We start from the raw sequence: 25,490 nt of genomic DNA, 5'->3' as shown, positions 1-25,490 counted from the left end.
GGTCATAAGTGTGAAAACAGCCATAAGTCACTATTTTCAGTGCCATTGTAAATTTGAATGATCACTAAATGAACATTATAAGTCATGGACTACCTATATTATGAACTTTGGAAAACAGCAGGATCAAAAATGCATTACTTGGTTTCTTGTCATTAATTATATTTAATATCTTGAAAGAGTATACGTGAAAAAGATATAAATAATGAATAAAAATATAAGAAAAAAATACATTACTTCTAAGTGATAAATAACATTTTGTTTCTAATAAATTACAGGTAGTCCTCAACTTACAACCTCAATTGAGTCCAAAATTTAACTGTTGTTAAATGAGACATTTGTTAAGTGAGCTTTGCCCCATTTATGACCTATCTTGTCATAGTTGTTAAGTGAATCACCACAGCTGTTAAGCAACTGGCTTAAATTATTCCAAATAATGTCAGAAATTAACACGGAATCAAAATCACCAAGATTATTGTCCAGAAAGGTAAAACTCAGATTTGGGTAGAATATACTAAAACTCCCAAATCTATCATCAACCTAGTTAGTGCAGGAAAAGGAAAGAGGAATCTTATTCTCCAAAAATGTACACATAGAAAAATTATATTGTGATATGATACTTCTAAAATCTATGAACCAATGCCAAATAATCAGAGAGACAAAAATATAACTCTAATAATACAACTCTTATATAAACAATAATAGACATGTTGTTCCAACAAAAAAGTGGTAATAAAGCTGAGTATTTTATTACAGAGTTTCTTTACAGTAGACAAAGCAGTGGTAAGATCTAAAATTTGTTACTACCGGTTCTGTGGGCGTGGCTTGGTGGGGGGTGTCATGTGACTGGGTGGGCATGGTCAATTTTGTTTTTTTTTTACTTTTAAAACCATTTTTTCTACAACCTCTTCGGTTGTAAAAAATGCTTTCAAAAGGCTCTGACGATCCCAGCTGAGTTGCCTGATTGTCAGAGGCTTTTTTTTTCTTTTAAATGCCTCTGACGATCAGGCAACTCAGCTTGGATCGTCAGAGGCATTTAAAAGAAAAAAAGCCTCTGCCGATCAGGCAACTCAGCTGGGATCATCAGAGGCATTTAAAAGAAAAAAACCCTTTTTTTCTTTTAAATGCCTCTGACGATCCAAGATGAGTTGCCTGATCGTCAGAGGCATTTAAAAGAAAAAAAGTCTCTGCCAATCAGGCAACTCAGCTCGGATTGTCAGAGGCATTTAAAAGAAAAAAAGGGTTTTTTTTCTTTTAAAAGCCTTTAACAATCCCAGCTGAGCCATGCAATCATCAGAGGCTTTTCTTTTTTTAACTTTTAAAAGCATTTTTTCGGCCGAAGAGGTTGTAGAAAAAATGTTTTTAAAAGTAAAAAAAAAAGCCTCTGATGATTGTGCAGCTCAGCTGGGTATGGGGGGGGGGGGCAGGGATTTTTGCTACCGGTTCTCCGAACCACCTGCCTCCATCGCTACCGGATCGGGTGATCCGGTCCGAACCGGGAGCATTTCACCCCCGAGACAAAGAACTTGTAGGCAACATACTGCAAAAAGTAGGAAAGCATTTTTCATTGAAGAAATAACAACTGTCCACATCTTTTCTCTGCTTATGGCCTAATTTGTCAAACATAAATAATAGTAGTTTCTTTTAAATCAGTGGAAGTAGTTGTCTTCTCCCTTTATATGCATTCTCTATCTTTGCCTTCTTATTTTTCAGAAATATATGCTTTTGTTGCATAAATCTATAAAAACTATGAGTGCAACATTGCACTAAACAGTTGAACAAAACTGTATACATATAAAAACAAATCCATAGTAAAATTACTGATTTGGAATAACCTATTGAAATTCATGAACTTGTTGAATTCACCAAATTCACATATTATACAATATTTCCAATAAATTTGTGAATTCATTTGACCGTTCTGAGAGATGAGTCAGTTATTTGTTGGACTAAAGCCTATTCCACATTTTTCTAAACAAAAGGTCTATATTGAGTGAACTTAACTAAATATAAAATGGATTTGCGTTACATGCTAAATGGAAACTATAATCATTCCAAAATTTCACTGAAAAAAGAGAGAGACACATGAAAAGGGAAAAGTCAATCCTTCCTACAAAATAATAGTGAGGACAAAATCAGGTATGATTATAATTATGCTACTAATAGTCATGCAATTCATGTTAAAGCTGAAACAAAGTGGAATTCCTAATCCAGATTGGAATTAGATTGGGAAAAAACATGCTTGTAATCCTCTGTTTAAGCCCTTCCAAATCACTCCCACCTCCAAAGCTTACTTTGCACATAGTGCAGAAGGCTTCAATTAGCACTGTGAGATTACTAGAGAAGAGTGTATACAGGCTGCAGCATTTCCCAAAGCAATGGAACTGGATAAATATTATAGTTAATATTCTTCTATAATTGAAAACTGTATCCTGGGTGTAGTGGTATCAGAAAGGCTGAGTTTAATTAACTCCATATGCCTCTTGCCTAGGTTTTTTTTTTTTTCAACAGCAACAGTAAGATAAGTAAAGTGGAGAGTGAATCCTGGGACTAAATGAATTTATAAACAGTTGGCCCAGCTTGAATATTAAACTGATTAAAATCACCAAATAAATAAATGCACAAAGAAAAATATAAACATATTACCCCTGTGCATTATAATAATGTAATATGGAACTAATTAATCTCTAATCCTAGTGTAGTAAGACATTCAAAAAAAAAATCAAGTAATACTTCCTGCCTTGTACCAAAGAGATACCTTCTGTTCTAGTCCACTTCTCAGCCTGTGCATATCAGTAGCATTCCTCTCTAGCTCCCCAGCTAGTCTCTGTTTTGAGCATTTCACCTCTTCCAGCTGTTCCTGAAGTAGAGTGTTCATCTGGGAAAGGGTAGCACTTCTACAGGAAAACAAAACAAAGGGCACAATAGTACTATAGGTAATCCTCAAAGTACAACCACAATTGAGCCCAGAATTTGGTCACGCAGCAGACTAAAGCACTGGTAAGAAACACCAGCTGCCTGCAATTACTGCAAATTCAAATCTCACCGGGCTCAAGGTTGACTCAACCTTCCATCCTTTCGAGGTCGGTAAAATGAGGACCCGGTTTGTGGGGGCAATAAGCTGACTTTGTATAAAAAAGAACACCGCCTGGGGGGGGGGGGGGTGAAAGCAGCAGGTATATACAAAAGTATGAAGGCTATTGCTTAACCCATTGTAAGCCGCCCTGAGTCTCCAGAGAAGGGCGGCATATAAATCGAACCAATAAATAAATAAATAAACAAATAAATAAATAAATTTATGTTGCTAAGTAAGATATTTGTTAAATGAATTTTGTCCCATTTTACGTCCTTTCTTGATGCAGTTGTTAACTGAATCACTGCAGTTGTTAAGTTAGTAACATGGTTGTTAAGTGAATCTGGCTTCCTCATTGACTTTGCTTATCAGAAGAGCACAAAAGATGCTCACATGACCCCAGGACACTGCAATTGTCATAAATGTGAACTAGTTGCCAAGCATCCAAATTTTGATCATATTACCATGGGGATGCTGCAATGGCCATAAGTGTGAAAAATGATCATAAGTCACTTTTTTCAGTGCATTGAACTATTGTAAGTCGATCAAACAACTCAAAGTTGGATCAAACTCATTTTTGCTAGTCCATATGAAGAAATCCTAAATCCTCTGTTTCTTCTGAAGGCTTTGTAGATTTTTCTGTTCCAAATGTCTCATAGTAGTTGCTCAATTCCAACAGTATAGCATGTATGTCTCTTGCTTCTGACTGAAACCCTGGACTTGCTTCTTTGCTAGACTGCCTTCTATAAAGAATATTATTTTCCTTTTCAGGCCTGCTGTAGATCCACCATTGTTTGTGCTGATAATTTTTTACTTCTCTCAGGAGAAATAAAACTGAATTCTTAAAGTAGGATATTGTACAATTTTCCTTGACTCATTTCTATGCATCATCTTTCATGTTGAACATCATTATATTCACTAACACATGTAATGACCTCCACTAAGTTAAATGTAGTGTGGCTATTTACTGCTCTATTCCTTTGACAATTTCCTCAAACCCACTAGAAGCTTGCACACATTGCAAGTAGGAATACAAACATCCCAGAATTGCTGTGAGTCATAAACTGTTATTCAGCTGCTTAAGCAAGAACAGCTCTTAGGATACAATCCTTGCAACCAGCAACAACTCAGATATTGACATGTTCATCTTTCACAGCTGATCACACAATTCCTCATAATTACTGCAGGCTTGTAAACATTGGAGATATATAAATATCATAAATAAATGCTGAAAATGCATAAATATAGAATTACAGAGTTGGAAGGGACCTTGGAGGTCTTCTCGTCCAAACCTCTGCTTAGGCAGGAAACCCTACACCACTTCAGACAAATGGTTAACCAATATCTTCTTAAAAACTTCTTCTTAAAAACAGTGTTGGAGCATTCACAACTTCTGGAGGCAAGTTGTTCCACCGATTAATTGTTCTAACTGTCAGGAAATTTCTCCTTAGTTCTAAGTTGCTTCTCTCCTTGATTAGTTTCCACCCATTGCTTCTTGTCCCACCCTCAGGTGCTTTGGAGAATAGCTTGACTCCCTCATCTTTGTGGCAGCCCCTGAGATATCAGAACACTGCTCTCATGTCTCCCCTAGTCCTTCTTTTCATTAAACTAGACATACCCAGTTCCTGCAACTGTTCTTCATATGTTTTAACCTCCAGGCCCCTAATCATCTTTGTTGCTCTTCTCTGCACTCTTTGTAGAGTCTCCACATCTTTTTTACATTGTGGTGACCAAAACTGAATGCAGCATTCCAAGTGTGGTCTTACCAAGGCATTATAAAGTGGTATTAACACTTCACGTGATCTTCACGTGATTATCTAAAAAAATAATTACATCCAATACTTTTCTGGTTATTAATTTTGCTTCAAATAGAGATTGATGGTAAACAAATGAAATAAATAAATAAATGCCTTTGTCCTCTCTTCTTGTTCAGCTCCCTTGGCAACTTTCTCCTGTAGACTTTCCTATTTCTTCACACAATAATGTGTGTGAACACAATGTGTTTAAGGCTAATTGAGGCAATCCTATATCAGCTTCAGTACTTTTTTCATTCCTACCTAGAAGACCTATCTGTCTGCACAGTTACTTCTATACCAATGCTTTATATTTAGCGAGTATTACCAGATGATCACTTGTATGATTATTTGTATTTTAACAATTTTATCTATGTTCCATTGATGAAATAACTTCTGAACTTCATGAGATTTTTAAAAAAATTTCCTGGGCACTTAACAATTCAATTATATAGCAAATAGCAAGATTCTCACTCTGAGGTAATTTTAGTGTCTCTAATGTTTTCTTCTAAAACAGACAAATCCCTCTATCATGTTCATATAATCCCATATATTCTCATTAGTTGCCTAGATTGATACTACTGACAACCACTTCATTTATTTTACATGAGTTTCTGTTAATTCTTTCCCTTTTGCAGTAATATCAATGCTCTTTGGGTCTCATTTCTGCTTATATATTATTCTGTGTACTCTTCCATATTTGGTAACTCCCTAGAGTGTAAGTTTATGTTTGATTTTTCAGGTTATATTTGATTGAAAAATATGAAGAGGAGTATTCTAAGGCCAAATGGGATCTCAATTTTAGAAGCTGCTTTTTCCCCCTGCAAGTATCAAAGCCCTTGAATTATAAACCATCATTCTAAGCATGGTAATCTGCTGCTGGTAGAAAACTGCCCCCACTTTTTGGATGGATCATTACCAGGGGTCCTCCAAATGCTTTCTGAACCTGTACCGCAGCCCCCACCCCCTTATTTTCATAGCCCCAGCTAGCTTGTTGCAAAAACCAGTTAATGGGCATGTTTTTTGTAGAACCTATTCTCCTGGTGGTGATAGAAAATCCACAGAAACCCAACATAACATCTTGAATCCTAAAATTCCTGGAATGGGATTTCTGATCAAGGTATGACCTGCATTGATTTGAAGAGGAAGAGGTAAAGTTCTTAACTTGAGACAGAATCTTCCTAATTATGATGTGTAGTTCCATTCAGGAGAGCTATGGAAAGCTGAGGATTACATGTGATCAGCAGTAAGAAAGCTTAAAGTACAAGAAATGGAACCTAGATCTCTCAAATTTAAATCAGAGGTTAAAGCCTTGCTTGTAGTTGTAATAATATGTCACAGAAAGGATATTGCTAACTTTCCATAAAATTTCAGTGGCCAATAGTTATACATTTCAGTTTAATGCAACTAATTATCCTTCCCTGAATTGGATCTTCCAAATAAAATAAGCTATTCATCCCTGAAAAATACCAATGTTACCTCTGCTGCTCTTTTTCTAGGTGGATGAGAGTGTTCTCCAACTCTGTATTATGGTCATGTTCAACGCGTCGTAAACGTAATTCTGTTGAGTCTAATCTTGTCTGTAGCTAGGAAGAAGAAAAGATGTCAGACTGAACTATAATAGTAATTAAGGTACAGAAAGATTATTAGCAGATTTAGGATATGTATGCAATTGCGTGTATCATATACACCATACAATTTGCTTACTTAAAATCATGAGACTTTTCTTTACAGATTTGAGCTTCAAGAATTGAGAGGAAAGGTATGTTATAAAATGCCATCAACTGGCAATTTCTAGAAATGAAATGTGTTCTTAGTTGAATTTGCAGAAGTCAAGGAAAAGCCTTCAATTTGCATAACTCTGTATGTCACCTCACTGATACAATTCTCCAATGGCTACCTTAGTTAGAAGTTCCACAAAGAGACAGATTTCTGAACAAACTTTCTCACTTCCATAACATTTGCTTTTACTTCTCTTTTGTTTTCCTCTTTCAGTATGTTTTGATCTTGTTTTTGTCTTTTTTTTTTTTTTCAGTTTTAAGATTTTTCCTTTAATCTGCTCAACTCCCCATTGATGTTTGGGCAATTTTATAACTATGACTATAATAATATACTCAAAAAAAGGCCTCAATCAGGTATACATTTTTCCAGAGCACCAAAGAAGCCTTAACAGGGGTAAAAACATCCTTGCTTATTAATTCCATATGCTTCTTTGTTCAGGTTCTGTAAAGTTTTGCAGTGTTTCAGAAACACTATAACTTGTTTAACTGAATTTTTTTTAAAAACTGTCTCCAACCTGGATGACTTCCAGATACATGGAGAATATATCATGGCAAATGCTAAAATTTCTAGAACTTGAAATCCAAGATAGATAGAACACCCAGGTTGGGAAGCTATTATACACCACCTGAGATAGCGCCTCTAGGATGAACAATAAGGACTTGGAGTACTAAGATTAATTTGGCTGTTATTTTCAGGTGCCTGCTATATATCATATAGATTTGCTAGGATAACTGTCTGCAGAGTACTACAAATACAGGTTTGGACTTCACAAGGTTTTTATTTATTAATTAATTGCTGCATTAACATCCAAGCCTATAAATGTAGAAAACTGAATACTTGAGAGTTCTGTGAAATCTCTGCCTGTCTGCTGGCTGCTGCAATGCCTTTTTCTACAGATATTAATGTTTTTTGGCAAATGTCAGCTGCTTAGAAACCTTCACAAGTATTCCAATGTCTAACAACACAGGGTCACAGTGCAACCTTCCATACACTTTGTCTTTTAAAAGAATATGATTTTTAGCCTATAATTTGTGCTGAACTTTTAAAAAGTTTTAGCAGTTTATTTTATATACCTCGTATTGTAACTGTAATGAGAGCCACCCAGAGAACTTCTGTGGGGTACCACCTACATGCATAGAAAATTTATTTTTTCTTGCTTAACTGGTTTAGCCTTAAATTATCATTGCTGCTGGCTGAGTAAAAGATTTGCCTCATAATAAAGAATTCAGCTAGCTTTTTTTAACAAAACTATACACTAACTGGAAGAAATGACTGGACATTGATGAAACCTGTGGGAATCTTGAAATGATATGAATTATACAACAAATATGTATACCATATATGATTTTTGGCTGGCTAGGCCAATTTCCAACATTCACTCCATTGAATTGACCATGGCATTGTAGAACAGGGTTATGCACAAAGTTAAGAGTCTAAGTGCCCTATGCCAGTGGTCCCTAACCAGAGATGGTATTCAGCAGGTTCTGACCAGTTTTGGAGAACTGGTAGCAGAAATTTTGAGTAGTTTGGAGAACCGGTAAATACCACTTCTCACTGGCCCCGCCCCCATCTATTCTTTGCCTCCTGAGTCCCAGCTGATCAGGAGGAAATGGGGATTTTGCAGTAACCTTCCCCTGGAGTGGGGAGGGAATGGAGATTTTACAGTATCTTTCCCTTGCCACGCCCACCAAGCCATGCCACACCCACCAAGTCACACCCACAGAACAGGTAGTAAAAAAATTTGAATCCCACCACTGTCCCTAACCTTTGTGGCTCTGTGAATCAGCAGCAGCGGTGGTAGGGGAGGAGAGGGAATGGTTTCATATATGTGCCTGCTGCTTGTGCAAATGGAGCTTTGCCTGCCTGCCCATTGCTTGCATAGCCCGGTTCCCAATGGACCGCGAACCAGGATTAGGGACCCTTGCCATATGCTTTATCATTAATGGGGGGAAAAACCCTCACATAAAATACAGACCATCTGTTTCTGATGCTCAGACTCAGAGGTTTTCTCCAGTAACTCCTGTTCCAGTTCTCCACATCTTTTCTTATATTGCAGTACCTATACCATGATGGAGAAAGAGATTTAGGTAATCGGAATATTCAAGAGAAAAAGAAAGAACAGAGTTCAGGGAAGATGATTTAACTAAAATAAAAGAAGTAGAAGTTTGATCCAGGAGATCAGGGTTGTGCATCTTGGGATTCCAAGTCAAGCCAGACCTTTTCAAAAATTATAATTTTAAAGCATATTATGAAATACATAGGGAATGAATCAGGGGTTAAATCCAGCAGGTTCTTACAGGTTCTGGAGAACCGGTAGTGGAAATTTTGAGTAGTTCGGAGAACCGGCAAATATCACCTCTGGCTGGCCCCAGAGTAGGGTGGGAATGGAGATTTTGCAATATCCTTCCTCCAGGAGTGGGGAGGGAATGGGGATTTTGCAGAATCCTTCCCCTGCCATGCCCACCAAGCCACACCTACCAGGCCACGCCCACCAAGCCACGCCCACAGAACCACTAGTAAAAAAATTTGGATTTCACCACTGGAATAAATATATTTTAATTGCAATTTGCAATTAATTTTACATTTTAAATGCAATCAAATCCAGTGTATATTTTTTTCATTCTGGCTCCACCATTCTTGGCCAGCAGCAAGACTTGAAATCAGATCTGTTAGCCCAGCCCTAATTTCTCAGGCAGTTTAAGAGACAATATATTCATCTTTATATGAAAACTTCCCTGGATTGCTACTAAATCATTTATTTGAGACATTGTAGGTTTTTGTGGGGAGTGGAGAAGATGGAGAAGACCAATATATAAAATGTAGATTGTGATAAGAACCGGGTCAAATTAAAAGTAAGAAGAAAAGCAGAAATCTGACAAAACTAAAGTGGGAGAAGACAAGGAATATGTTATGAGAGGGAAGCCTTTAAAAATGTCAAAAAGAAAAACACTTTTTGGCTGTGTAGCACAGATTTTAAAAAGTAAAGATTTAGGAGGGAGAAAAATCCACAAGTGTGGATATTAAACAGAAGATGCAATAGGGAAGAACTTTCACTTTCAGCAATATGACCCTCTAAATATTAGAAACTAGTCCTTTTCAAAGATCTTTCCTCACTCTATATCCTATGGGGTACAGATTTTGGACAAATGTCTTGTGCATATGGGAATTGATTGAACACAACTGAAGAACATTAGCTTAGGAAGGCTGTTTCTTTGTTCCTCCAGAAAATTTTTCAAAGATGAAAGGAAGGCTTTCATAAGATCCAAACATCTAGTTAGCATTCAGACTGACTAAATACTCTGCTAAGTCATGATGCGGGGTGGGGTTTTTGGTTTTTATTTTTGATTTATTTTAGCACGTTGTGTGAACCCTGTAAATTCCTATGGAAACTGCTTCCAAATAAAGCCCAAACTGATTTTTTTGTTTAATGGGCTGGCCTGGTACTATAACTGGCCAATGCTGGTACCTTGTTTCTTTAATTCTTCTCTGAAAGCCTACAAAGAGCTTTTTAGATAGAAAATATGTTTTTCCACTCATAGTAGCTATTGTATACATCTTAAAAATCACCCATATTGAAAGCTACTATTTGCACATCTATCTAGATTGCATGATTCATTTGGCAAATTATTTATTTAAATCATCCTTCCCCAATTTGGTGTCCATAAAACATACTGCATTTCCATTATCATAATATCTGAAATAGCAAGTTCAGGGGTTTTCAATCTTTTCTTCACCACGGACCCCCTTTAAATACCTTTTGTGGCCATGGACCACGGCCATGGACTCCCCAAGACTTAACTAAAGATTTAAATCATAACATTTCTTCAAGTCTTTGCGGAACCCGTGATGACATTGCGCCCCCCCCCCCAGTGGTCCTCGGACCACAGGTTGAGAACCACTGGCATAGTTTATAGGTTAAAGAGTACTTCAAATTCTGAAGGGGACTGTCAGGCGCAAGGAATCAGGACAATGTGTTAAGTTTCAGTTAAGCTTATTTATTGTTTACTGTATGTCTATACACAAGAATCTAGTCAACTAAAGGTCAGCACTAAATTGGTGCTAGATAAGAGTTAACTGAATTCAAGAGAGGCTGGACTTAGACCACTTGTAGGAACTTAATGACTCCAGACAAATTCCTCTCTTGACTCTGTCCCCAAGCTCTGCCTTTCCTTCTCCTACACCAACATGAGGAAGGCTGATTAAAACAATTCATAATGAGAACTAATTTTTATCATCGCTATTAAAATATTTTTTATTTTTATTAAAATTAAAATTAAATTAAATTAAATTTAGTTTAAGCACTGAATTTAAGCTTCTAAAAAGTAATAAAGCAGTAAATATTTTGTGTTTTTTCTGTAATCAGGGAGTGGAACCAATGATAGGGCAGTTCAAAAACTTAAGTCTGGAAAGTACAGGAGCTCTATCAGGCATTTCCAGCAACCTGGCAGGATTTTTAACAGAATCCTCTAATTTCAGAGAAGGGACAGGTTTAAGAGGCAGAAGATGTACTTGCAAAACAATGAACCCATTCTCCAGAAATAAATATAATAAATGTAAATATAACAGGGCACATCAGCTTAATAAGTTAATTATTATTAGCTCATTCGTTAATAACTAATAAGAAACACTATATTATTATTTATTAACTATTATTATATTTCATGAGAAAATTCCTAACTTGTTACGACTTGTTCCTTAGATATTAAATTATAACATCTATTCCATTGCAATTCTATGGCTTCATGTTATGGTGATTTTATGATACACACACACATACACACACAGAGTATATTTGCTGATACTTTATTTACATTAAATTTGTATATCAGTGATTGCATGACCTCTGATGCCATATGCTGAATAAATAAATAAATAAAACCTGAACATTCATAAGCAAAGATCAGGAAGCACCTCCAATTCTGATCTTGTAGAACAGGGGTGTCAAACTCGCGTCATCACGTAATGTATCATGACGTTTTTCCCCTTTGCTAAACTGGGTGTGGGCATGGCCAGCGCATGATGCATCCGGCCCGCAGAGCGCTGTTTGAAACTCTTGTTGTAGAAGGAAAACCTTATGCAAATTAGACTAAGTTCTCCTTTAGATTAACTTTCAATACATTTGCCTTTATTGAATCCATCACTCATCCTAGATTCAGATTCATCTCTCTTGTATTAAGGTTTCTGATGGCTTGCAAAATTGAATATAGTTTCATGAAGAGTAATCCAGATGACTTGCCTGTCCTACTCAATGATAAACTGAGCTAGAGAGAAAAATAGCAGCAGGTCAAATGTTGCTCCTATGCTAGCAGGCACTGCAACGGAAGGAAGCCAGACCTGCTAAGAGTCTGTATTCTGAATGTTCAACAGAGAATTTTCCAAATTAATGAAGAACTACAGCACAAAGCCCCAATAAATTCAATCCTTATAAGCTCCATCAAAAGGAACCTGTCACAGGCACAACTGGCAGAAGTAGTATCACTCACCTTGTTTTGCATCTTCTGTACTAGCTGAGCCTGATGCTGTTGCCCATCCTGGAAAGCTTGCATCTTACGCTTATGTGCTTTTTCATCCGATTTAAACTGCTGTCTCATCTGCAGGAATGCTGTGCTTCCTTCATCCTCTGCTCGTTGTGCTTGCTGCAGCTACAGAGATAAATACCTGCCGTAATCCAATTGGCAAAACAAGGTTCTGGGTGCAGAATAGCAAAAAAAGGGGCTGATTTCTTAAAAGTTATGTAAATACAATATGTCAGGATCCAGTTTCATGAGTGAAAAAAAATGGTTTACCACTTTTCTTGACAATAAATTACAGGTCTGTTTCCAGGAGGACTTTCAAAGAATTTTCAAAGATTTTGCTAAAATAAATTTTCTTTGAAAAGTATCATGTTCAATCACTCCATATACCATGCCCAGGTGCAGTTGCATAGTTAGAAGCAGCAGCATATAAAAATGGAACTAACATCTCATCTACCTTTGCATACCTAGGGGGCTGTCAATGGGATATATTTGCACAGTATTGACTCTCTACATTTACACTGCAGAATGTGAGTCTCAGTTGTTCCCGTCAAAGGGTTACCATTACAGTAGAATGCTACACGGCTGGTTGGATGTAAAGAAGGCTACTTTGCCATTCTAGTATGCGGATGATACAACAGTGATGGGGCTCATTTGGGATGACAACCATGGTGCTTACACAGAGGAGGCAGAGGGTTTGGTGAAAAAACAGCTCGGTTCTAAACGGTGGAAAATCAAAAAAGATCATTGTCGATTTCAGGAAAGGCAGGTGAAGACATATACCTCTGTGTATTAATGATTCAACTATGGAGGTGGTTAGTAGTATAAGTTTCTGAGAGTCCAGCTAATGAGTAAGTTAGCTTGGTTACTCAATAGTGAAACCCTGGTGAAGTAGGCACAGCAGCAACTGTATTTTCTGCATAACATGAAAAGAGCACATCTTCTTTCCCCTAGCCTTACTACTTTCTATAGAGGGATGATTGAAAGTATCCTGTTGAATCTCTTTGGTTCAGAAGTATTACTGCTTCGGTCAGGAATGCTGTGCAGAGGGTGGTAAGGACAGCAGAAAAAAATATTGGAAGTTCACTTCCTTTTATCCAGGACATAGCATATAAGCGCTGCTTGACCAGAGTCTGTAGTATTGTCAGGGACTTTACACATCTTCTCCATGACTGATTTTCATAGTTGCCTTCTGGGCGGAGACTTTGTGGTATCTGAAGCAACTAGATTCTGCAATAGCTTTGTTCCATATAGTGTCAACTTGTTAACTCTCAAGACTCCTTTTCTCGCTATGTATTCAAAATGGACTGTGATTAATATAATGTCATTTTGTATATCTCGGCATTTTTTGTGCTGCTGCCATTATTATATTATTCTGGTTATCCTTGGGATGGTGGCATTGTTCGGTGGAAGAGGAGGCATTGGAATTTCATGTTAATGTGTGCCGTCGTGTATACAGGTAAATGACAATAAAGGCTATCTCTCTCTATTTTAGGGGCTACTAGTACATGAAACACTTTTGAAAGAAAATAAATTGTTCATTTCTGCAATCATGCCACAATTATTTATGTTATGCCCACTTAAGGACAGATGTACTTTTTTCTTGAAAATAATTTGCTTGGCTTATCCAGTATGGGAAATTCACTCAAACAGAATTTTTCATATGCCATCTCAAAAGATCAAAACAAATTTTTTTAAAAAGTTAGCTTCTCTTAAAGACACTGTATCTCATAAGCACACATTTATTCATGGAAATGGAGAAGCTCTGCCAAAGATATTATTCAAATGAAAACATGGTTTTAGAATTGTATAAATATATGCCACATCCATTATATCAATTAATGCAAATGCTTAAAAATTCAGAGTTAATCTGTTAGCAAAAACAAAGAATAAATGCAAATGTAAAAAGTATTCTCAGGACTTTATGCTGCTATGCTAGTTTATTAGCAGTTTATTTTTTTCTCTAAATTAATTTAAAGAAAGATGTTCTTTAATATTCTTGTGTTTACTATAATTCATCTGGTTGTTAAAACAAAACTTGAATTAAATTCTTGTCCTGCACCATTTTATATGTTCTGAATATGGCAAACCTACTTTATATACTGTAACCTCCTCTTTCAAACTATCTAAATTAGTTATTAAATGGACACTATCATCACAGACTATAATTTGGAGCAATCTGATTTCTTAAAAACTAAAATACTATTTAAATTACTAACCACATTTAATACTATAGCTCCCCCACCCATGAGACTTTCATTTAGCAGTCATATCAATCCACCAGGCATGGCAGAGTTTATATTACTGTCTCCTTTAAATAAATGTTGAAATGCAGAAATTTCTACTGACACATACATACACAATATATATATACACAATATATATTTTGTACCTACTTCTTCATTTGTATCTTTCCCTCCCTCTCTTGTGTTATACATGAAATATGTTCACAACCAGTAAACACTTATGATTAGTCGAATGTAGGTTCCCACTTCTATCAATAGACCTTTATTCAAAAATTAGTTTATTAAGTTACATATCTAATTCTTACTCTTTCACTAATAGCTTGATATTTGCTAGCCAGTTCATCCTTCTCTGCACGAGTGTGTGCCAACAGGTCTTCGAGACGAGAAAGTTCCTTCTGCAATAAGCGGTTTTCTTCTTGCATATTGGCTGGAAGGTCTGTTTTTGATAAATCTGGAAACATTAATCAATAGATTATGGCAAGTCAATCAACTAGTGGCTTGAAATCAATGCAATTATTTTAGCTGGAGGTGTAGCTTTAGGCAAATACACAAACACCACATACTCTTGTTTTTAGGAAGCAGGAACATGGATAATTCTCTTAGCAACATAATGCCAATAGTATATAGATTTGAACACCAGTACTTAACATCAAAAAGAATATGATGGCATTTTGGATTAAGCAAATATTTGACATAAATAGAAATGGATGATAAATCGGTTGCATCAGAACTTGATTAGACAGACTAAATCAAAGCAACCTCAATTTATAGAACAATTTGAATATAGAATAGTTTGAAAATGAATATAGTAGAAAAGATGTTCACAAGAATGCATACCTACAGAGAAATGCACATGAAATGATGTTAAATGTCCATAGACATTTTCACATAGTTTCTGAAATTTGCAAAATTGAGGACCTAAGAAAAACTAAGCCTGGAAAAAAAAATTAACCCAGCCTCCAGGTCTATGGTATATGAAGACTTGCTTTTGAATACACATTCTTCTTGAAAGAGCCCCTGAAAGAGTTTGCTGTTTCCAGTTTCATAGAACCTCTTATCACAACTCCTTTAGCTTTCCTGTAAAAAAAATAAATGAGAAGTAGTTGTGCACTAAAACTATTTTGCTAATGACTATAAAATATGTGATGGATACTGAGCATCAACATGTGTTTTGTCCTTTCCACAATAGGACTGAGATGTAATGTTGGCCAATTTCTACACTTCCTTGTTGGTCCTTGGTGGCACAGCAGATTAAAGTGCTGTTAACTAGCACCAGCTGCCTGCAATTACTGCAAGTTCAAATCTCACCAGGCTCAAGGTTGACTCAGCCTTCCATCCTTTCGAGGTAGGTAAAATGAAGACCCGGATTGTGGGGGCAATAAGCTGACTTTGCATAAAAAAAGAACAACGCTTGGGGGGGCCAAAAGCCCTACTAAGCAGGTATATACAAAAGTATAAAGGCTATTGCTTAATGCATTGTAAGCCGCCCTGAGTCTCCGGAGAAGGGCGGCATATAAAATCGAACCAATAAAATAAATTGGAGAGACTGCTACTCATCTCTTGGTGCAATCAGAATTATTGTGGGCTATTATAGAAATGGCTTATGCTCATTTAGGGAGTGATTGGGAATGACAGCACAGAAATGGATCCAATCACTTTTCCAAGTCAACAGCCACCTAATTCGAGGTGGGCAAATGTGGCTCTTTTATAACCTGTGGACTTCAACTCCCAGAATTCCTGAGACAGCCAAGCTGGCTCAGGAATTCTGGGAGTTGAAGTCCACAGGTTGTAAAAGAGCCACATTTGCCCACCCCTGACCTAATTGATACTCTGCCAGGGAACCAGAGGAAATTAAATATTTTATTGGAAAGAATAGATGACTAGCTCTCTTTTCATATTCACATTGTGAAGGAAATTCTGGGAGATACTGGAACATCACATCCAGAAAACATCCGGTTAGGAAGTCAATCCACTCCTAGTATCAATTTATGAATTTCAGTCTCCCCGCCATTTCCTTGCACTTGAATCCACACACATTATCTGCTAAAGGGATGCCCAATTTAAGGCAATACCTGAGGATGATGGATCAGATAAGCTTTCTGTGATAATCTGTCGAATTCTGGCTGGGATCGTTACAGGTGCAGACTTTTCTCCTTCCCCTCGCACAGTCAATGCTTTGTCATCTCTGCTTGCTCTGGGATGCAGCACTGTATCTTCTAGGGTCTGAAACACACTCAAACATCAAAGCCAGGCTAAAAAACATGTTGGATTTTAGTCAGCCATTGATGGAAGATGGATTACTTGGAAACATTCCTCCATAACTATGAGTGAAGATATATACAGGCATGAAGGTCTCTCTCTATATATAGGTATCTATGGTTGCTGGAGTGCTACACAATCTGACCTCCAAGATTCATGGCAATTTAGTTGCATAGTCCTACTCTCCCCAGTCAGCAACCTTTAATATATGGCTAGCAAAAGGTGAGGCTGGGGAACTTTGCAAGCCTGGGAGTAGACCCAACATCATAGCTCAGCTTTACCCTCTGTTTAGTATGCATTCAGCTTGTCTAAAATCATTGAAAAGAATGAGTTTAGACATTGTATAAGATCTGGGCATTCGGATCCCAGCCCTTTATCATCATGTTGATGAAGCACCCTAATCTTAACCACAGTAAAAATATTACTTTGAACTTGGAATGTGTAAAGACTTTGCTACAGCAATGGATGAGAGAAAGGGAAGCCTCATGAATATGTCATATACAAAAGGTTAGTAGGGCATGCTCATGCCATAGTTAGGGGTGTTTTGTGGAGTCAGGACTAGTAAGTAATTAGATGAGATACCTGACAAAAGTCAGATTATTATTTTTTAAAAAAACGAGAAAGCACAAAGGGCAAATGACTTCCTTACAGTTATCTCCTAGTGTTGTGTATGCCATATAGTACCTATTTAATAGTAACTATTAAACTTTTAATGATCAGTACAAAAGAACCTTTTGGTAGTGCCAAACTACCAGAGAAATATTTAGAGAAATATTTCTCTAAGTTCCTTTTAGAGAAATATTTCTAGACAAAATATTACAGATTTGTACTTTGCCTCTAAAACATTTTTGAAGGAAAAAAGACTGTTTACTAAAAAAAAAAAAAAAAAAAAAGCAAATGGATTTTACCACAGAATAATCTAAGGGACCAGATGAAGACATTAGAATCTACCTCTGATTTTAAAGTCGCCTTTTCCTTTAAATATTTTGTCCCTTCAGTCCACAATTTTTTGTAGTATAAATCATAAGAGTTGTTTTCAACTCATTTAGCTTTACACACTATGCCAGTTGACCAATTTATAAATTTTTACAAAGTAAAATAATTACTGTACTTTGTTTTGGCTTTATAGGAATCTTTTATTTTTTAACTTTTTATCTATGCCAAAACACATGTAATATACTGAAGAATGTTCATGTTCCTTGTTGATATTCACTTGGTATTTATTATAGCAACATTCTTATCTGTGGTAATTAAGCTAAATAAATACATATAAGCACACTGTTTTTAAAGAAATATATTCATTTATATTAAAACATGAGGCCATCTTATTTTACACATAAACTGAATCAGTTAGGGTATATATTGTCTAGTATATTATTGTACGCATATTGTAAGTGTTTTATATACTAATGTTTTCTTTTGTGCTTTTTTTTGTTTTATTTTTGAAAAGGAATTTATTTCTATAACATGTTGGACTCTAATGAAATAATGTTCCTGGCATTTGGGATTCTTCTCTCTGTTGTATTCCGTCAGGAAATTATATCAACATATCACTACTGAAAATGATGCTCTAGACTTTATTTTTATCTGTAAAATTTCAGAGAGTGTATTTTCTGGTCAAATAGCAATATTGTTGCTATTTGAAATATATTATTCCCTGGTGCGTTATGCCTTTAAAGTTCTGGACAAGTATAGAAGAAGAGTTTAATTTATCCCAAGAGATGCTAGCAATTTATGACTCTCTTGTGAAGTAAGATGAGATTTGGTATTTAAGAAGATTACAGTGAATAGAAACATTTCTCACTTTGTTGACAAAGGTATCCAGGTGTCTGTCTATGAAATGATGCTGTACCAATGATACTTCATTGATGCAGCTCTACTGTGTTTATAGCAGTGGTGGATTGCCCCCGGTTCGCACCGGTTCTATAGAACCAGTAGTAAAACTGAGGGGAGGCTCTGCCCACCGACCCCGACGTCATCAAAACGCTTCTGCACTTGTGCAGAAGAGCGTGCATGCACGGCCCCGCTACAAACCGGTAGTAAAGGTAAGTAGAACCCACCCCTGGTTTATAGGGCAAGAATATTTTGGGCACTATTGTAATTTCTGCTGCCTTTGAAGTTTAAAAATACATAAATAAATAAAACACAGACCTACTGAACCACTTCTGTATTTAAAAGTCTCTTCTGGAAATTAAAAAAAAAAGTCAAGAGGCTGTTGGCAATGAGCTTTATGTGCTTATGTAATTCTGAATTTTGTCTCTAATGATCTCTCCGTTTCTTGGATTTCTAATACCTCCCTTAAAGTGATAAAGGTAACAAATCAAGCTGGGTCTTTATTATCATAGGCCAGCCTAAGGGATTGGAGTACAGTTATTAGGAAGTAAAATAAAGTAAAAAGCTCAAAACGTGTAAAGTGTAAAAGGGTACACACTGAGATGTAGATAGTATAAAAGATTTTTAAAAAGGGAGAATCTAAAAATCAGAAGAGAAATGTTAGGGAAGCCTTTCTGTATGTAGTGTGAAAGAAATAATATAGCAAACCAGATGTTCACTGAATGTAGTTTAATACATTGAATCCCAAGCACAAGTTAGAAATCATCATCTGACAAAGGTAAGAAATGCATCTCCTTCTGCTAACTAGCATACAAACATAGCCATTATTCTACTCTTACAATTACTGAATGCCTGGGGTAATTTATTAACAAATTGGAACAGGGGGGAAAAATGGTTGTGTTTTGTGTTTAGAGGCTAAAGAGAAGGATTTGATATATGCAAAATCAACAGTTCATTGATTTCTTACTCAGACATCCCTAGATCCTAGAATTCTCTGTCAATATTGTTTATTTTGCTGTAATTGCAAATTTGGACTCAAACTAGGTGTAGTTTGTTATCCAGGTCTGATCTCTGCTATATTTTGGAGATTTCATTTGTCTCAATAGGTCGACATAATACTATCCCTGAGAAACTTAGAAGCCTGTTGTATTAGGAATGTACTCATTGTGTTTGCATGCATATGTGTTGTCATAGATGTATTATCTACTTATTGTCCTATCATGAAAAAGAACTGTAATTATTTACCCATCTGTAAAATCAATGTATATTTTCTAGGTGTCATTCTTGGTATGGGATGGGGACAGATTGAACATCTTATTTGATCTCTTAATATGAGTAAATATAAGTATTTCAAATATGAGTAAAAGAAACATAATTGTAAAGAAACAACCCAAAGGTTATGATCTAATTAAATACTACAATACACCAGCATTTTTCAGTCTCAGCAACTTTAAGATGTGTGGACCTGGGGAATTCTGGGAGTCGAAATCCATACATGTTAAAGTTGCTGAGATTGAGAAACATTGCACTAACAACATAATACACATGATAGCTAAAGTTGTAAAACTTGCAGGAAAAAGAACCCTGAGGAATACATAGTTTTGTAAGGGAATCATCTCCCTTTAGCAAATTGTACCGTTTATTCTAAATCATTTTAGCCTTTCTGCCTTTTAACATAACAGATGCTGTGCTTGAATATAAAAAATGTGAGAGTTGCAAAAATGCCAGTTGTATGACTGTAACAGTCAAGCTGCCTATCAGCAAAGGCACGGATTAAAAAAAAATTAGCTTGGTAATGAGTTACAGCTGTACCACAGAGCCTCTGAAAAGGGACCATGGAGAGAACTGCTCTCTTTGCAGTGGGAGAGGCTGGCACAAATGGGGCAGCTATGGAAAAAAATCAATCGGGTTGAAGTAACAGCCAACACTGTCCATTCACAAAAAGTGAAAGAAAGTGTATCCACCAATAAGTATCACACAAATATAAACCTTGTGTAACTTTGAGGTGATGTTCCCATGACATACTTACCAATTGTTCACTTAGTCATAGTTTATATAATTAGCCTATTCTGTTAGTTACACTGAACAATAAGTGAACTATTTCTTACTTAGGTTCATACAACATGCTAAATAGCTAGAATGCTATTTGGTAGTTTGTAGATTAGCACACTGGAAAGCTGACATTTTATTTTCTACGATCAATATAGATTAATAATAACTGTGATCACATCATTAATATCAAATGTATTACATTTCAGATAGGAAAAACCAGTTACAGCACAAAAGGTTTTATACTCTACTCTTGAAAGTACCTTTTTGGATAGAAATAATAAACTGGCTGTTATGTTAAAGAGTTGTACAGGTTGTCCTCAACTTACAACCACAATTGAGCCCCAAATTTATGTTGCTAAGTGAGAAATTTGTTAAGTGAGTTTTGCCCATTTTATGACTTTTCTTGCCCCATTTGTTAAGTCAATCTGATTTCCCAGACTTTGCTTGCCAGAAGGTTGCAAAAGGGGATCAGTGACCCGGGACACTACAACTGTCATAAATGTAAGTCAGTTGTCAAGCATCTGAATGTAAATCACGGAGATGCAGCAATGGTCATTAAGTGTGAAAAATTGTCATAAATCACATTTTCAATGCCGTTGTAACTTTGAACAGTCACTAAGTGAACTGTTGTAAGTCGAGGACTACCTGTACTACATGTACAGCAGAATGCTCAATTACATTTCAAAGATTTCTTGTCCCCTTTTTCTAAGAGCAATCTAATTTAAGTACTGTATTTATGAATGGGTTCCTTTGGAGTCCTTCACAATTAGCTAAAGCTGTGATGGCGAACCTATGGCATGCATGCCAGAAGTGGCACACAGCGCCCTCTCTGTGGGCATGCGAGCAGTCGTCCCAGTTCAGCTCCGCCGCGCATGCACGTTCACCTCCCACCGGCCAGCTGGTGTTTGGGTCTCTGCCACGCATGTGTGGGGGGGCGGGGAGTGTGCAGGGGGCGTGTGCGCATGTGTGGGGGCAGGTGTGTACAGGGGGCATATGTGCATGCATGGGGGCGTGTGGGGGGTGCATGCACATGCGCAGGACAGGGACATGCACGGGGGTCGTGCACACATTGCATTTTGGGATTCGGGGGCATGTGCATTCGCACGTGAATGTGCGCTTTGGGAACTCGGTCTGGAAAAGGTTGGCCATCACTGAGCTAAAGGTTGCTTATGTTATTTCTATTGAAAATGCTGGCTTTATTAGCAGTTCCTGAGTTTATACAATATAATGGTGGAGTCTGAATAATGTTTAAGCAGATCTAGCCTATATATGTTTATTCTGAACAATATATATAGAGAGAGGCTTGCAACTTATTTGCACTTATTTAAAGTGGAATATGTGGGAAGAATCCAAAACTGCCTTTCTAAACAATTTTTAAATACTGCTAAAATTAGAAGGTAACTTCCAGGGTTATTATTTGTTTTGAAAATTATTCTAGGAGAGGATTTAGTTTCTTCTGTGGTTATCTAGTTTTATATTCCCAATGGAACTGTACCCAGTGAATGAGAAGTTTGAATTGTATGCATCTGAATTCTATGGATGTTCACTGAGAAGTCTAGTTAAGTTCAGTAAAAACCATTGCAAAGTTTAAAGCACTATGAAATTGCACTCCAGAGCTGCAATAGTTTCTATACATATTTGGGATTGAGTCCCATTAAGCACAATGTGCTTCCTGAGTAAACTTGCATAAAAGAATGCTATTAATTGTTTGGTTACTTGGAAAGCAATTTTCTTGCACTCCCTACTCTTTTGTTCTTAATCTCAATTCTTAAATCTTACTGCCCTCTAGCGTATTTAAAATGTTGACAACTCCATAAGATCCAAGGCAACTTTACTCCACGTAAGAAAAAAGAAATACTAATTGTTACTGGTGTTATTGATTATATTTTAAAATATCAGGGCATGCAACTTTTGGCAAAACTTATGACTTTGCAATAAATGTCAGTGCTCTTTATATTACAAAGAGTCTGAAGAGAAATAACATTGTATTAAATGGCTGCTCTGGATAATAATAGTAGGCATAACAATGTGTTCACCTAAAACATTAACCTATGGTTAATTTACTTAATCATGCTTTATTGAATAAATAAAATTGCACGGGTTTATAAAGCCTACTAATCTAAAACCTTTGCCCTGTTTCCATAAATCGAGTGAGAAACTACAATAACTTTGTTTACAATATACTACAAATAACTAAACCACTCTCTATTTACTGACCTGCAGAATCTTTACTAAGTATGGCCTCATGGTTTCTATAAACTATCTATTGTAATACTTGACACAACTTTCCTGCATTCCAATTTAATTTGGCCACGACATCAAACTTTTCTTATAAATGTTCCATGTAGAAAAAGCATGAGAAATTAATCTTGTTCATAGAGCTTCTCCATTTAATTTGAAACTATTTAAGAAACCACAATCTATTTCTCTTTTCTAAGCCCTAGATCTTAGTATGTACAGTATATGGTTCTTCACTTAAATTCTCTCCCAACCCCTTTTGGGGTAAAAGATATTGTAGCTCATTACACTCCAATAAACTGTGAGCCATGAGAGAGTAGAATTTGGAATTATTGACTCCTAGGTCAATATTCTAATTATTACACTGGCATTTGCATCCAGGGACCACTTAAATTGAAAACCCATAGAATAAAATCAGTTAAAGTTATTAGTCTTTTTTTAAAAAGCAAAATCAGTATTCCATCAGCTGTATTTTGTACAGAAAAAAAAAAATCTGCAAGGGAGCACACTAACGCTCCCACCCTCCTTATTTCACTACCCAAGATGAACATCTGAATTATGCCTTCAGGATTCAATATATCCCTCTCCTTCGCCCCCCCCCCCTCAGGTGTTCCTTTAGGAATGGAATATTGAGAAGTAGGAGTGGGTGAGCTTAGTCCTGTTTTACTTTGAAATTAGTCAGTTAGAATACTTTATTTGGCCAAGCATGATTAGACACACAAGGAATTTGTCTCCTATGCAGGGATTCGAGGGGAGGTATTAAAAAGCTGCTCTTTCACTAACCTGGATTGCGGCTTCCAACCTTAAACTTGGCTTCTCCACATTTCCCTCGCTCATCGCTCAAAACCGGGCCGAGCCCGAAGAGGGAAACCAACGCTAGCCTAGCAAGACTTCTCGCTACATGCAGAACAAGAGAAGTGCATGCATATTTGTGTCCCAACTAATCCGGTGTCAGTGACTGTTGATCCTTCTTCGCTACCTTTTAGAACGGAGGAGGTGTGTTGAGAGACCTGGCTCAAGTTGCTAAGGCAGTGAGAACGCCGAGTCCCTCATGTTGTCATAGAAATAGAATGCACCCCGGGGTTGCCACGGTGACAAGAGACGCGGCAAACCGAACTGTTTTCCTAGGTCAGGCTGCAGAGAAAATGGGAGATATTCTGTTCACAGGACAATTGGACGCTCTCTAGAATACAATCGGAACCAAGAATCACATCCACAAAACATTCCACCTTTTACTGTTCTACACGACAGTATATTTCGGCGGAAAACTTTAGCGATTGAATCTTTTTTTTTTTTTACATTTTTTTGGGTGCAACATTAATCTCATTTCCTTATTAATGCGTCATAGTTATGCAGGATATTCTAGGAAATATGTTTGATTAATCATACTACATTTTATTTCCATATTTATGATAGGGATAATTAAATATGTAGACAATTCGTAAAGAATTTATTAGCAGTATTTGTGAAGTGGCTTTCAATATAAATATTAAATCAGCGTACCTCCAGCAATGCATTCATTTAAATTTTTTTTAAAAAAGGCAGCATGTGTGGGTCCATATGTTTCCTATTGAGCCATAATTTCCATAAGTCTTATTAGCATAAGCAATAGCTGTTGGGAGCTGAAGTCCAAATTACCTGAAAGATAGCAGATTGGAAAAGGCTGCTCCAAGGAATCAGTTATAGACAGTATTTCCTTTTTCTTGATATTTCGTTTTTTAAAAAATACAGTAAATACATCAAAGTGTGGCACTTGAGTAATTTTTTCATAGAATCAACAATGTTATGAGGCTGTATTCTTCAAAACTTTTCCTGAATTAAATGTAAAACAACACATAAAAAGATAAACATTTTAAGTACATTATACAAAATCACTTTGTAACATTATTGAAGACAATGTGATATAATGCAATCTTAGAGTTGTTTTCTCAGAACTAAAAGACCTTGTTTCTCTTATGATCTTTTTACATAACTTTTTAAAAAGAAATTTAGTAGATTTAATTTTGTTCTGTATCTGAGTTTCTTTTACATTGATATATGTTGTAAGTACCTATTGATTGATTATGTGCTATTAAGTTGTTGACTTCTAGCAAGCACATAAATTTTGTCTAGGATGGCCTGTCCCTATCTTGGTCTTTCTGATCTTCAGAAGTGTACTCTTTGTTACTGTAACTGAGACCATCCACCTTGCTGTTAATCATCCTCTTCTCCTTTCTCCTTTCATCTTTCCCAACATTAGGACCTTCACCAGAGAATTCGGTCTTTACACAATATGTATAACACAGTATAAATTAGGCCTGGTTATTTGTCGTTCCAATGAGACTTCTGAGTTGATTTGTTCAATGATTCATTTTATTCATTTATTTATTCAATGGTTTTATAGGGTGCCCAACTCAAACAATGAGACTGGGCGACATGCAACAAAAACCGAACAGTAAAAAGAAAAAAAACCCCATAGTTACTCAACATTTTTAAAAAATCAACCCAACATATAAAATATAAAATGGCAATTGAACACAATAACTAAAACAACCAAAAGGGGATTCCACTCAAATGAACTCCAATCCCTGAGGGGGCCGGACTAGGTTTTGATGGTTTATACAACAGCAAGCAGATTTGGGATGACTACTGTGTATCAGGGCAGGGGAGGGAGACCATTAAAGAGCAAAGGGACAGCCATCAAAAAGGTCCAATAAGATGGCAA

The 25,490-nt window shown here is 36.5% G+C and overlaps 1 protein-coding gene across 2 annotated transcripts in view; it reads right to left on the bottom strand.

The window, feature by feature from the left end:
- CROCC2 (ciliary rootlet coiled-coil, rootletin family member 2) overlaps positions 1-23,718 on the bottom strand; it is a 93,753-nt gene extending 70,035 nt beyond the window's left edge. The window contains exons 1-7 of one of the 2 annotated variants that reach the window (XM_034439503.3): positions 23,570-23,718; positions 16,477-16,627; positions 14,710-14,855; positions 12,129-12,287; positions 8,621-8,704; positions 6,343-6,449; positions 2,756-2,894 (exon numbers count right to left, since the gene is read on the bottom strand). In XM_034439503.3, coding sequence (XP_034295394.2) covers positions 2,756-2,894; positions 6,343-6,449; positions 8,621-8,704; positions 12,129-12,287; positions 14,710-14,855; positions 16,477-16,627; positions 23,570-23,623 — 840 coding nt within the window. In that variant the 5' untranslated portion in view covers positions 23,624-23,718. Of the gene's footprint in view, positions 1-2,755; positions 2,895-6,342; positions 6,450-8,620; positions 8,705-12,128; positions 12,288-14,709; positions 14,856-15,241; positions 15,376-16,476; positions 16,628-23,569 lie in introns of those variants that run through there. The other variant, XM_034439505.3, reaches the window with a different exon arrangement.
- Between the last annotated feature and the right edge of the window lie 1,772 nt (positions 23,719-25,490).

The sequence above is a fragment of the Pantherophis guttatus genome, chromosome 6 (genome assembly GCF_059756535.1).
Source record: "Pantherophis guttatus breed Tessera chromosome 6, ASM5975653v1, whole genome shotgun sequence".
NCBI classification, from domain to species: domain Eukaryota; kingdom Metazoa; phylum Chordata; class Lepidosauria; order Squamata; family Colubridae; genus Pantherophis; species Pantherophis guttatus.
This window is presented reverse-complemented; position numbering and strand designations above follow the sequence as displayed.